This window comes from Ceratotherium simum, chromosome 1 (assembly GCF_057802395.1).
Source record: "Ceratotherium simum simum isolate JZ-2026a chromosome 1, ASM5780239v1, whole genome shotgun sequence".
Classification (NCBI taxonomy): Eukaryota; Metazoa; Chordata; class Mammalia; order Perissodactyla; family Rhinocerotidae; genus Ceratotherium; species Ceratotherium simum.
The window spans coordinates 110614056-110629187 of NC_141900.1; the positions used below are offsets into that span (position 1 = coordinate 110614056).

General features: G+C 41.5%; 1 protein-coding gene across 5 annotated transcripts in view; it reads left to right on the forward strand.

Moving 5' to 3' along the window:
- DYNC2I1 (dynein 2 intermediate chain 1) overlaps positions 1-15132 on the forward strand; it is a 66613-nt gene that overhangs the window by 12989 nt on the left and 38492 nt on the right. For 4 of the 5 annotated variants that reach the window (XM_087433869.1, XM_087433849.1, XM_087433858.1 and 1 more), the window contains 6 exons: positions 1551-1859; positions 5642-5697; positions 7074-7128; positions 9399-9464; positions 12404-12481; positions 13108-13327. In XM_087433869.1, coding sequence (XP_087289995.1) covers positions 1551-1859; positions 5642-5697; positions 7074-7128; positions 9399-9464; positions 12404-12481; positions 13108-13327 — 784 coding nt within the window. The remainder of the gene's footprint in view (positions 1-1550; positions 1860-5641; positions 5698-7073; positions 7129-9398; positions 9465-12403; positions 12482-13107; positions 13328-15132) is intronic. The other variant, XM_014787589.2, reaches the window with a different exon arrangement.

Here is a 15132-nt window from a genome sequence, read left to right on the forward strand (position 1 = left end):
TTTTCTGGTGAAGTGTAGTATTAATTTTAAGAGTACTTTCAAGATGAACTCTCTGCTACTCATTTATGTTGCTGCTTTCTGTTTGTTTTGAATTTTACTTGTGGAATCTTTATTTTTACAAGTGAGTTTAAAATTATGAAGTGGTCAAGTCTGTCTGTTCATTATTTCTGTTGTTGATGTTATGCTTAGAGAGCCCTCTCCCCACACCAGTGTTATGTAAGTAGTCCCCCTGTATTTTGTTCTGAGTTCTTATAACTTCTTAAAAGATTTTATTTATTTATTTTTTCCCCCAAAGCCCCAGTAGATAGTTGCATGTCATAGCTGCACATCCTTCTAGTTGCTGTATGTGGGACGCGGTCTCAGCATGGCCGGAGAAGCAGCACGTCGGTGCGAGCCCGGGATCCGAACCCGGGTCGCCAGCACTGGAGCGCGCTCACTTAACCACCAAGCCACGGGGCCGGCCCCTTATAACTTCTTTTAACACTTAAATCTCTAATCCCCATGGAATTTATTCTGATGAGTGTGGTGGTAATCTAACTTTACATTGAGGAGTTTGGTCAAATGGCTTGTCAGCGTGTATTTCATTAGGAAGCTCATCCTGGCAGTGATGAGTGGAGTGAGTGGGAGTTGGGTAGACTGGAGGAAGGGAGATGAGTTGGGGGACTGTTGCGTGGTCCACAGGAGGGATGAAGAGAGTGGGACCACAGGGACCTGAGACGAGGGGCTGTGAGAAGCAGCACTCCAACTGTAGAGCAAGAATGCATTGGTCACCAAGTGGGTGTGAGCAGAGGAGACCTCAAGTGAAAGGAAATGGACAGTTCATTTTGGGGCTCCGTTGAGGCGTGTTGATGATGCTCCCAGAACTGGGAGTCTGAGCCAAAAATATTACATACTAACAACCTGTTCTACAAATTATCAGCACGCCACTTTGTGACAGACATCCCCAGTTATTACTGAGTGTCTACAGTGGTTTGGGGGCTGCAGAGATGACTGTCTAAACGATGGTGCCCAGTTTTAAGAATCTACCTGGGTCGGAGGGAGCAGATAGGAGGGATAGACTGATGGGGACACGCTGTTGAGAGAGGTACAGTGGTGTGCTGCTCACAGAAGCTAATGTCTTCCTGGAGAAGTCACATACGTGTCACAGGAAGGGCTTACGTGTTGATGGAGCTCAGGATGTGTAGGAATTGGGGAGAGGGTGACAAGAATGACAAAGTCGAGGCTGGAGAGGAGAGTAGAGGCTGGACTGTGCAGGGCCGTGTTTGCCATGCTGAGGAGTTTGGATGTTGTTTCCCACATCAGGGTGAGGACACTTGGCTGCAGTGTCGCTGTTGTCCTGTTGTAGGGTCGGGTGGCTGAAGCATCTGAAGTGGATCAGAGGGTTTTCCCTTTCCGGAAGCTCGTCACCAGACTAAGTTTTTAGGAGGGTGCCTGCAGCAGGATAGAAGAGTGAGGGGCAGCGGTAGTTCTGTGGCTTCCCCCCTTTATCGTAACAGGTACAAGACAGTGTTTCATGTGCTCATGCCTTTTTCCATATGTCACGTTCAAAGTTGCAGTACGGTGACAGCAAAGACAATCCTCTTAAGTACTGGCTTTATAAAGAAGAAGGTGAAAGAAGACGCAGGAGGCATAAAGAACCAGATCGAGAAAAGAAACATCGAGAAAAAAGCAGCACAAGGGAGAAAAAAGAGAAGTATTCAAAAGAACCAAGGACTCCATCCTCTGACAAGGAAGGCGAGGAGAGACATAAGGAGAAACGACACAGCGAAGGCTTTTGTCTGGATGGTGAGAGATACTGGGGTGGCGTGGATAAAAAAGAGAGGTCGTCGAAGGAAGAGCCTAAGAAAAGGGAATGCAAGGTACCGTTTTCTGATGCCCCGTTGCCTCTCTAGTCACCCTAAGATCAGCCCTCTAGAGGGAAGTCCTGTCGAACGCAGCCAGATGGTAAGACTTGTTGCCTGAGAGTAGAAACCTTGGTAAAAATGTGATTCAGGTCTATGTCATGTGATCAGTAGAGAGATGACTGATCTTCTAGGAAATATGAAGCTGAATCTTCTGATTATGTCGTGAATGTACTTTTAGTATATATTAAGAAATCTATCATAACATTTTGAAATTTTACAGAAAAGGAAGCTGATATTTTTTAAAGTGGAAATTAAGTAAATAATTTAGCAAAATGTTTCAACCAGAATTGGTAGTATAAATTTGCAAAAAAAAGAAAAAAAATGAGAACAGAAAAATGCAACTATTGATTGCAAAGGATCTAATTTTCCTCCCCTGTATATTGATGTAATTAGGGTAAATGCTTAGTATTTTCCTACACTTGTTTTAGTATCTTTTGTTCTCACGTATACACTTTTTGCTGTGCTGTTTTTCCAGAATCTGAAGCAAATGTGATTCCGTTCTCCTATTTCTTGGTAGTGCTCCCTTTCAGGTGGAAGCAGAATCTCCTCGTGAGGGTCAGGCCTTCAGGGCCAGAGACTGGGGTGGTCAGCCAAAGCTTGGACCTCTGATCGGCTGGTGCTTGTCCACAAAAGTGTGCGTGTGTTTGCTGAGGGACGTTTGTGTTAAGGACATCCTGCACAATCTTTGTGGTTGCTGCCTGGCCTGAGGAAGGTCTCCGTTGGCTCTCTGTGCTGCCGCCTGTGATGAGTTAGCCCCTCGCTTGCAACCTCCTGGCCTTTGCCAACCCCTGTCCGCAGGGCGGGGCTGAAGCCCACCCTGTCATGTGCAGCCCACCCTGTTGTGTGCAGCCCACTGCCTGCCTTTCGGACCAGAGCATGGGTCGTGTTTATTAGCAGTTACAGGACAGTCCCAGTTCTCTTATACGTACATACACTTGTGGTGTCGTGGGCCCCTGGGTGTCCCTGAGATCAGCCACGTGTTTACAGTCCTAACCACGTATTTGTTGTCAACAATTGAGGGGACAGTAACTGAGAATGAGACCCTCATGGACAGGAGAAATATTCATTCCTCTTGACTTTTGAATTTCTTTCCCTAGATAAAACATTTTCAGTATTTTTTCCCAACATTTTATTATGAACATTTTTAAACATACAGCAAAGCTGACAGAGTTTCCACCCCCTGGATCCTACCACTAACATTGAATTTGCCTGTTTTATATTCCCTAGATCAGATTTAGTTACTAGAAATGACATTGTTAGTTCCCCACAGAAATGCCTTTCTGAGACATGTCATAAAATGTACATTTGGCTTTTAATAAGGGTGGATATAAGAAATGATCCCACGAAGAACATTGTTCTGCCTCTTTACAAAACCACTGCCTTCAACAATGCTCCTTCCATGAGGATTCACGTAATAATTAGTCCCAGGAAAGAGCTGCTTCTGACAGCTGACAGACTTCCTTTTTACACGATTTGTTCGTATTTAGAGTGGCTGTTGTGTGCCAGCCTCTGTTCTGGGTGCTGAGGACACAGCTGTGAACAAAACAGAAGGTTTTATGTTCATGGTGCTTATGTTCTGTTGGAGAAGCCATGGGATAAAGAAATAAACAGATGAGTATATAATATAAATCAGGAGTGATTAGTGATCATTAGATAATTAACTTTTTCTTTGCGTTGACTTTCAGGTATTCAAAATACACTTTTCAACTTAGTTACTCTGTTAGCTTGGTGATGATGTAATTATTGCTGAGGTGACTGTAAAGTGCAAGGGCTGTTAGTCACTAGGCCAGGACAGCAGGTATAAACTGGGACTGTTCCCAGGAGTGTGTGTTCTCCTTACTTCTCTCTCACTCTCTCTACATGATTTTTTTTCTGTATGCTATTTTTTATTTATTTATTATTATTTATTTTTTTCCGTTTTTTTTTTTATTGCGGTAACATTGGTTGTTTATCTACGTGATTTTTGATCCATTATTTTAATTGTCTGTTTTCTATCGTGTGCCTTCTCCAGTTTTGGATTAGAGATGGGGGTATGATTAAGCATAATAAATATAACAAAGTGTCTTCTAAAGGTTACTGACCAATAGTGACTTTAGTGGAAGAGTCCAGTGACCTCATGCCTCTGTTGCCTGCTGCACGTTCATCCTCTGAGTGCTGGATCCTGCTCCTTTCTGCTCCTGGGTGTAGTGACTTCACGTATCTCTGTGAACATCGGTTTCTAGCCCAGAACCCTCCTAACCAGCCCACGTGGCTTGGAAACAAGGCGCTGAACTCATGCTCTCGCTGTGCCAGACCCAGGGTTTCTGCCTCCCCAAGTCCTAGGAATTGCGATAATGGCCTCAAAATGTGATAAAGCACCGTGTGATGGCTGGCTCCCAGTGCAGCCTGTCCAGCCGGCACTACCGTGGGTCAAGGCCCCTCCAGTGCACGGTCTCCTCTTCTCCCTCAGGTTTAATTCTTATAATTAACTGGATTACTTTTTCTTCTTTTTTATATCTAGATAGCCATTAAATCATCATTTTTTCCTAGCTAGCACTACTGATTTCGTTCTTTTTCCATTCCAATCTATTTTATAGACCAATGTTAGACTTTTCTTCCTGTTAAATATGTAATTATACTTTTTCCTAATTAATTTTGGAAAGATTTTTAAATAGAGGAAGAATAAAAACATAAAACAAAAATTATCCATGATCCCAGATGCAGAGGGAATCCATTCTGTAGTATGTGGTACTGCAACATCCTCGCAGTCCTTTTTCCTGTACGTAAATGAGCTTTCTAAAAACACAACATTGGAATCATGCTACTTGTTTCTTTTCATTCTGGGAAATACTTTTTAATGCTAGTATATGTAACAGCCATCTGGTATTCTATCATGTGGTCATAACCTCATTTATTTAATATTGAACATTCAGGTTACTAATATGTTTTGATATTATAAATTATTCTGTGATGAACAGATTGAAAATATTAGTACATATCGTTGATTGTTTTCTAGGAATAATTTCCTAGGAGTAGAATTCATAGGTCACGGAAAGTGTTTGAATATTTTTAACTCTTGTTGAGGCTTTTGATCCATGGTGTGTTGCCCTCCAGGCTGACCTTTCCTAGTGGGTGGCTCAGTCCTGCTGTTCTTCTGCTCTGTGCTTTTTATGGATCAGTTCCCAGGTCTGTCATCTTCCTCTGCCCCAGGGAGGCACACTCCCCCGCCTCCCGGGTCTTCATCATCCAGGATTGGCCTCACGGTCCTCTTCCTGCCAGTGCTTTCTCAACAAATGTCTCTCCTTTTAAATAAACTACCTACATGTGTTGATTTACAGTCTAATGGTTTTAATTTTATTTTTAAAAATTCACTTGATTCAAGAGAAGATTGTTTAAATTTTTTTTCTGTAGTGCATACATTTGTGAAAGAGCCATATTCTATATGTTTGAAAGCTTATAATTTTAAACAGTGTAAGGAACTAGTCTGATTTATCTGAAAATAATGTGAAATTGATAAGTATAAATTTCTTTACTTACTGAGGTAATATATAATCACCTTTTAGTATACCTTTATTCATCTCCCTGATATTAATTACCTAATTTACTAAAGACAGCTAGTAAAGACAGTTATTTTAAAAGATACCTGTAGTGTAGATGCTGTTGTTAAATTTTGAGTCCATGCTTGTTTTACAGAGTTTACTAATTGAGGTTAATTCACAGTGGTTGATTAATGGTTGTGGAATTTTTTTGTTTGATAGAATGGTGAACACAGAAGTCGAGGTACAAGTTCAAAGAGAAATGGGCCTAGCAGCCAGTAAGAAATATCTCTTCTTTGGTTGATTATTATGTATAACCCGGTTCTCACAGAATGCTTTAAAATGAGTTTTTCTTATTGGGCCTAATTCTAGCCAGTAAATGAGAATAAATTACAGATGTACTGCCTTTATTCTAGATATAACCCTCCAAATTATATTTTGGATTTACTAGAGGAGCTTGGAAATTTGTTATAAATTATCAGCCTGATTTTGCCTTTTTTATATTTGCTCATACAAAATTAGAAAATCAGTACTCACTTTGGGGAACTTATTTGTGTGGGAGTCTCTGAATGTGTGAGACTCCCCTCTGCTGCAGACTCCACGAGCCTCAGAGGGTAGAGCATCTGCAGGTGGGCCGTTGGCACCTTTACCTTGTGGTTCACATCCCGCAAATCCCCCACTGCCTCATGTTTATGTCGGGACTACAAATGAAAGATGCTTCCTTAGTCAGTGAGGCTCCTGCCGCCGTAGTGAGAGCAAGGGCTTGGCGCCAGCCTGCTGGAGGGCTTGTCTGCCTCTTTCTTGGGATGTTGGGTGGCCCTGCAAGAGCCTTTTCTTCACTGGTGAAACTGATAATACCTATTTTGTGTGGGTTTTGTGGAGGTTACAGATTAGAGTTTGTGCGTAAACTCTCATTTTGTATATAAGCTCCAGATTTTAATGTGTTCTTTATGAGAAACATATTTGGTAATTCTTTTTCACAGATTAGCAAAACTCATGTTAAATGAGTGCTCTTACGAGTTTGAGCAAAGCCAGCACTTAAACCTGGGGATGCCGGTTTCTAGATGGTGCTGCAGTCTGCTGGAACACACAGGGAAGCTTCTGCTCAGTCTGTGTGTCCTTTAAACCACATGCTGTTGAATTGGTGTGAATACAAGTTCTAAAAATTGACAATCAATTTGAACTTTTGAAAGCCTTAATTTTAGGTCCCAACTAATGTATAAAATATGGTTAAAAAATAGAACATATTTAAAAATAAATCTTTCTTTTGAAAATACAAATATTATATTAAATAATATTATATATATAAAATATATATATATAAAATAATATTTGGGATTGACTCTTAAAATTACAGGAATTTTCTAGAACTCTTATAAGGATATAGATTTACACACACACACGTTTGTTAAAACACAGTTTTTTCTCTCTCCTGAAGATATTTTCTATTTTTGATTACTGCTGAAATAGCAAAGATATTAGGAAGTCTTTAGTATTCATAGTTCTAATAAAGCATGCTTTGGAAATTTGCCAAACTGGAGCAGTTCTTAATCATATCAAATATTGATAGGAGCCGTCACTGAGATGTAAAATATTTTATTTTTTAAGTCTTCATTTAAAATTAATTTTCATTTTGATCATATTTGCTTTCTAGGCATGCAGAGAATTTAGTAAGGAACAATGGAAAAGATAAAGGCTCAAGAATGAAGGTAAGACACTTAGACTGATTTTAATATGCAGTAAGATCAGCCGTGAGTCTGTTTGCATTTCCCCTTGAAAGCAGAACCTGAGACAAACCTTCTTTGCAGGTGGTTTATTTGAGTGGTGATTCCAGGAGGCACATAAGAGACACACTTTAGATTAAAAGACTCAAGCAGATTGAAAGTAAAAAGATGGATGAGATAAACCATCAAACAGCAGCTGTAACAGAGCTTGAGTAGCTATACTAGCGTCAGACAAATTGACTCTGAGACGGAAGGTATCGCTAGAGCTGGAGGGATGTTTCATAATGATAAAGTAATGAGCTTGGCAGGAAGATGTAACACTTACAAATGAACACGTGCCTAGCAAAAGAGCCCCAAAATATAAGAGGCAAAAACCGATGGAATTTAAGGGAGAAATAGAAAATTCAACAGTAATTGAGACTTTAGCATCCCACTTTCACTAATGGATAGAATGACAGCATTTCGTGCTAACAAATTAGACACTTGGATGAAAGGGAAGAATTCCTGGAAGACGTAAACTACTGGAACTGCCTCAAGAAGACATGGGAAGTCTGAGTAGACCTGTGGTGAGTATGGATATGGCAGTGGTATTAAAAATCTTCCCACAAAGCAGCCCAGGCTCGGGTGCACTCACTGGCCAATTCTGTCAAACATTTGTTGTTAAGTGCTAACGCACGCTCATACTCCCTGTCCTTACATAATTGTTTTGTGTTCCAGATTATCTGTGTGTTTGTGATAGTGAGAATCATAATATCTGCTGCCTTTTTCACTTAGTATTTCAGCATTTTTCCAGTCTTCATTTTTATACCATCTTCATAATTATCATCAGAATAGTCTTCATAGTGATTAATTAATAACTATAAAATGGTACACTGTGACATTATAATTATTATCAAACTATTTTCCTAGTTTTTTGTTTTGTTATTATTGATAATGTGACAAGCAGATTTTGGCTTCTATTATTTCTGAAGAATAATTTTTTTCTTTCTTTGGTAGTTACCTCAAACTCATGACTCTGAGACAATCATCTTTAACATTTTGTGCCATATTTTTTGTACCTCTTTATTCCATATATGTACACACAGACACATAATTTTATGTAAATTAGGCTGTATGATGTGTGTTTTGATATGGGTACATTTTATTCATTCAGTTTTGCCTGGTGGTTGGATCCTTACTATCTAGCTAGAGCCATATCAAAGGAAAAAACGTTACCCTTACAAATATTTGTTCCCATATAACCTTCTTTTCTTATATCATCTTTTACAGTCCTTTATTGATATATATGAGGGTTTTAGATGCCTTTTTTCTGTTTTACACATGCACGCCCCATGCAGCATACTGTCTTTCCTAATTCATTGTGGGAATCCCTCCAGTTTTAACAGCAGAGATCACCCTCATACTTTTTGTGAATAAATTTCTTGGAATGGAGTTATTGGATGAAAATATGCAGTTTTTTAATGTTTTCCTTTTGTTTCCCACTTTTTTGTAAGCTCTAGGTTACCATTGTTCACTAGAATTATAATGTGAGCCACATTTGTAATTTTAAATTTTCTCGTAGTCACATTAAAAAAGTAACACGGAAACATAACATTAATTTTAATAACATATATTGTATAATACAATATTTCTGAAACATTATCCTTTCAACATGTAACCCGTATAAAAAATTATCAAGACATTTTCTATTCTTTTCTTGGCAAAGGAGCAAAATATGTGATATATTTTTCCCCTGAAAGATTCCAGAAGTGATCTTGAAGATATTTGACAGCTTGTTTTGGCTTGTGGTTAGGTCGTTTATTTTATAGCATCAACACTGAATTTATCTTGGTGTAATTCTTCAGCGTTTATGGAGAACCTACAGTATCCCATAATAATCTTCTGGGCACATGGGAACTCCGTATTTTCTTTGTGGTTGACACGGTACTGTCCCATTTTATGCACAGAGTGGTTTTGGGCAGTGACGTCTGAGTTGTGCCTTCCTGGTACCAGTGCCCACAGCTTTTCCTGGCTGAGGCGCAGGGCTGGTTTTATTTGCTCCTCTCACTGGCGCTGGGAAGTAGGTCCCCTTTTCTCCCCATCTCTCAGGAGAAGACCCAGGCACAGAGGTTACGATACTTGCCCCAAGTCACCCCATTCCTACACCTCAGAGCCAGGACCCAAGTCTCTGACTGCTGAGGGCAGCACCTCCGTGAGAGGTGTGGGTGGGGTCTGATCCCTCTGCTGGCTGACCCTGACTGTGCTCTGTCCTCCAGCATGGCCGCAAAGAGGGCTCTTCAGTGTGGACGCAGGCTCGAAGGCAAGGAAGTGAGGACACTGTGGTAAGGAGAGCCGGTCTTTTTGTGTCTTGTCAGTTCTGTCCACACACAGGCTTCCTCTTGCATTTCCTTGTCGAGTAGGACCACTTTATTAGGGTATTTACTGTTCCTCTTAGGCAACAGAACATTGGCATGAAGGGAGGGAAGAGATTTTAGTTTTTTTTTTTTTTTTAAAGATTTTATTTATTTTTTGCCCCCAAAGCCCCAGTAGATAGTTGTATGTCACAGCTGCACACCCTTCTAGTTGCTGTATGTGGGACTCGGCCTCAGGATGGACAGAGAAGTGGTGCCTCGATGCGCACCCGGGATCCGAACCCGGGCCGCCAGCATCGCAGTGCGCGCACTTAACCACCAAGCCACAGGGCCGGCCCAGATTTTAGTTTTAATGTGATGTTTCTATTCACTCTTGTTTGAGACCCCTCGGTTGTGTTGAAGGCAGTCTTGGTGATGGGGCTGGAAGGAGGTGACTGGCTTGTCGTGCACGCTGTCAGGTGCCGCAGCCATCCTCTGCGTGGAAGACAGGGGAAGCGTTTGCAAAGAGCTTGCAGGGAAGAGGCTCAGGTCGAGTCAATAGCCAGCCTTCTCATCGTTGCTCTGCGTTTAAATTCAAGATGTGTGTGGAGAAATAGAGACATTACAAAAGACATGATTCAAACCATTGTCAGTGAGAAATATTCAAGGTAACAGATGATTTTCAGAAATATCTGTTATTCTGAGAGAGTTCAAGGAGATGGCACTATTCTCTTTTAAGAAAGGATCATTGATTCTCTGAGGACTTCTTTCCAAAACTGATTGGTAAGTCAGAAGGCCCTCTGCTTAATGCCGCTGAGGGAGGGACGGTTGAGCTTCTGCCAATAACACCTTCTTGTCATCATCCCCAGCTGCATTCTAGCTGTGTAAAGAGGTGATGTGCTGACCCTGTCCTCCCCTGGCGGAGAGCTGGCACACTACAGGCGCTGTGTTTGCTGAATGGATGGATTGTGTGGGATGTGGGGCAGAGTCACTGGGGTCTAGTGAGGTTGAACGTGAGTCAGCAGTGCGATGCTGGGAGTTTTGTTTAAAACTCCTGTACAACATTTGTTTTTGTTTCTTTTATCAATCAGCAGGTCTCCTATTTGTTGGTGCAATATATGTAGTATGTGTCATTCACTATAATGTACAGTGACTTTATATGATAGTGTGCCAAAAGGACCTTTTTTATGGGGCACTTTTTCCTGTAAAGTATTTGCTCAAAATAACTCTTCCCCAACCTGCAGGTGATGAAGTATGCTAAATAATCCTCTCAGTCCTGTGGGCAGACAGGAATTCGTTTGTATCTGGAAAGTCAGAACTGAATATCCACTTGTGAGGAGCAGCTGGATGTCTTTCTGGCATAAATCGTTGATTTTATAGTGCTGTTGACTGCATGGCAGTTCACCAGCTTCTGGAGATAGAAGATGACTCTTCCAGTTGGCAGATGCATCGCTGAGTGCTTCCCGACCTCTTTTCTGAGCTCCAAGTCTGTCAGTCCACCTTCTCCAGAATGTTCCACCCTTCCTCCTCACACTCACCACATCCAGCTGTGCTGACGTTTCCGCTTCCCGTCCCCAAGTTCACTGTCCCTCCCCCATCCCTATACTGATCGATGGCACTGACATCTGCCCAGTTTTTAGTCTGAAAACCTGGGAGTCTTCTCCTCCTTGTCCCGGAGCCCGGGTCACCGTCCCTCGTCAGGGTTCTCACAGTGGCCGGTTCACCAGCATCTCGAGTCTAGCCTCTTCTTGTCTGCACCCAAGTCCATCCTGCCTGCGGGCACCAGAGGATCTTGGGGACAGGCGCGTTTTGTTTCCCCTCCTTCGGGGTAGAAATTGAAGCCCCTTTGACGAACGTGCGATGTGTGAGAGGAGCTGCTTAGGTTTGAACACGGGTGTGGTATAATCAGAACTCCGAGAGGACGGGAGCGGACCTGGCAGGGACGGGGGTGGAGAGGAGGTCAGGCCTGGAGAGATGCTGGAGTTCTGCTCTCAGGTGGGGGTGAGTGTGGGGCCTGGAGGGCTCCCAATACGTGGGCTTCTGTGATACGGAGGTGCTGTATTGCCAGTGAATAGGGCATGGGAGAGCAGATATGGATAAGAGGAGGAGCAGCTTTTGGAGGAAAATATGAGATTTCCAAACATATATTTCGTTTCTGCTACCCTCTTAGCCTGGAAACCTGGAATGTGTTTCTACTTGGTTTTCCGGTAACCTCTTACTCATCCTTAAGACCCAGACGAGGATGGCCTTAGGGTGGTCTATGCAGCCTCCCCAGACCTCCAGAGCACAACTGAGCATGCCTCCCACTGCAAGACTTAGAGAATCCCTCTGTTTATCCCCAGATTATGGGTGATAAAATTCAGGCTTGGAGTGGTCAAGTGATGACCAAGGCACTCCAATACTAAGGGGAAACCAGGACCGGAGCAGCCTGTCTCCCCTAAATGAAAGGGGCAGGGCTGTGCTGAGTGAGAACTTCATAGCCTGAGACCTTGCAGTTGATATTTCAGCCATTGGAGCATGTGGCGGTTCAGACAGGACCTGGCTGGCGTGTACTCGAGCACACTTGTCTGTGCATCTGTTCTTAGTGGTGCACACGTGGGGATATGTTCATGGGTAAGGAGTGAAGTAGGGAGAGGCATTGCTGGAAGTTTGGAAGTGATTTGTATAACGCTTTTTTTCGTAAGCCATCAGAATTATAGCGGTTTCTCAAAAAGAATATGTCTCTTAACTGTTTTCTCTTTTTGGTCATACTTAAAAGATAGCAGCGTGTTTCTTAAAGAATTTGAAATTAGGTTATGTTGGTTTTGTAAATACTTACATTTTTAAATTACGACATCAAATGAATCTCAGAAAACATGTATTTTCCCACTCTATTTGCAAGATTCAGATTTATGATTGAATTTTTTTATGTGTTTGATTTTTACCTCTAGGAAATCGAAAAGGAAGACATTGGTTTAGAAAATGCTGGAGCTGATGAATATATAGCGAGTTTTGAAGATGATTGTGAAGTATGTATAAAAGTTAAAATTTTTCTCGGCTCAAAAATAATTTGTTTTTAACATCAGCTTAAGTGTAGTAACTTAATAGCTTTTTTCTCTTTTTTTTTTTATTACTTTTAATACTCGTTATCTGTTTGATTTAGATCTGTTACCTTTAAAAGATTTGCTGTACTTCTACCAATATGATATAATTAAATGATTTTACAATTTAACCCATTTTTAAGTGTACTGCATTCAAATGTATGTATATGCATGTGTATATGTATACATGTATGCGTGTACACGTGTATATGTATATGCATGTGTGTGTATGTATTAGAGTATATTAGAGTCCGTATATGTCTATACACATACACTTTCACATTCTCAGCACAGAAATGTTTGCACATTATTGTTATTAAGAGCTCTTAGTCTACGTAGTTCTATAAGTGTGGTTCATTTTTAGAGAAACAAATGCAGCAGTTTATACAAATTTATAATTCAATGACATTAAAATCAGCAAACTATGAAAATCTTTCTTAGACATAATGAGGAATTTGTCTATTTTAAATTGTGAATTGTATGTTTTGTTCTGTATGAATGTTCTTAAAGTCAGTTTGTCTTGAAGGTTCCAAAAAACATTATTTTGTTTGTAGGACTACGAAGATGACTTTGAGGTTTGTGATGGAGATGATGATGATAGCACTAATGAGCCAGAATCAAGAGAAAAAATCGAAGAGCTTCCTCTAGCCAGAAAAAGGGAGATACAAGAAATTCAAGAGGCCATCAATGCAGAAAATGAAAGGATTGGCGAGTTGTCTTTGAAACTGTTTCAGAAGCAGGGAAGAGTAGAATGTGAAAGGGCCTCCGGGCTGGGTATGTGAGTAAGTGCTGATGTGTCAACGCTCTCAGGACACTGGGCACTGAAGCCCCACAGATGTGTTATGGGTGGAATGGTTCTAATCAGGGGGCAGACAGGGAAGCATTTCACGCTCCCGTGATGATGCTTAGGCACTCAGAGACACTGATGACGTGTTAAGGATTCCCTCATGGAAAGAAGCTGCAGTAGCTTCTCTGCACAGCGCCTGGGCCAGGGTGGCTGTGAGCACATGTCATTCTGGAGACCCTCGAGCAGGAGTCACCAGGCCTGGGTGCAGCCATGTGCATTTGTCTTGTTGTCTGTCTGCCCCGTCCAAGGCACGTGCTCTTGTGTTTCTGACGCCACTGTCCTTGAGTTTCCACAAAGGAAAGTGACGCTGTCAGCAGGAGGCTCAGAAGTGTCAGCAGATGAGAGCCATCGTGCGGCGGCAGGCCCCGGGCCAGGCGGTGCTAGTTTCAGGCTTGTGGCCCATGGAGAGTGTTCTCAAGAGCAGGCCTAAGTGAGCCTTTCTTTCCAGGGCTTTTCTTTATGAGATTAGAAATGCATTTTGCTTAGAAATTCTTGGCGTCTGGATATGATAAAGTTACTTGTAAGAGTAGGAGTAAATATTATAAAAACACTTAAACGGAAAACTGATATGCTGATAAAAAATTGGCGCTAAAAGCACAAAAGGTCAAATAAGACAATATTAAAAATATTATTGGACGATATCAGCTGGGGAGTGCTGATATATAGAATATTCTCTAAATTTATAGCTAAAAAATTGTCTTTGAAGCCAGGGGTGGCTGTCCTGTGGTGGTGGTATCTAGCAAGAGCCCGCACTTGTGATTTTTCACCGTGGAGCGGAGGTGCACATGAGGAGGTTTTTGTCAGAGCTTCCACAGCTTGCCTGTTGTGGAGTTGCTGGGGAGTGTGCAAGATTTTATTCTGAAGCCTGGTTTTCTTAGCAGATTTTTGAATAACACTTTTTTTTTTGTTATTCGTGTCCTACATTGTGCTGAGCATTATATCCTTTAGTAGCCTGATTTATAAGATTAGAATTTACAACCCCCAATATTAGGCATTATTTTTTGTTATATTTTTTATTTGAAGGAATTATTCACTCGGATATACATCGCTATGCAGATAGTGTTAGAGTGGCCCTCTGGCCCCATTTAATGTGGAGCAAGCAGAGGCAGGCAGAGTATTAATGTCATCACTCTGTGGCTCTGTCACTTACTGGCTGTGTGACCTTGGGCAGTTACTTACCCTCTCTGTGCCTCTGTTTCCTTATCTGTAAAATAAGGATAAGGCATTCTTTAGGGTTGTTGTGAGGATTAATTAAATAAGCTAATACATGTGAAGTGCTTAAAAGAGTTTCAGGCACATACTAAGCGTAATGAATGTGAGTTATTAGTTAATCGCCATCGTCTAGTAGCTGGTAGAGAGCATTGTTTTTTTTGTATCCTATGTGGCCTGCCCCAGCCGTCATGGTATTATTTTTATGCAACACCCTGCTGCACCTTCTGGTGACTGGCCTATTTGGTTATAAACTGCACACCTCTCCTTTTTCAGGGCAAGAGGAAACCATTTGATAATAACTTTTTCCAGCGCACTAAGTTACGCCATGGTATTTGAAAGAGTTCATGTGCCTCCAAAAGGTAAATCATTTACTTGGTCAGTAAATAAGTATTTCCTGGGTGCTGACACCTGGCACATGCGAGCCCTGCTCTAGGGGTGTCTTTATTCTAGTCTTAATCCTGTGACTTTAAACACTGGCCAGTTTCCTCATTTTAAAGCTGGAACAATATTCGAAAGTTAT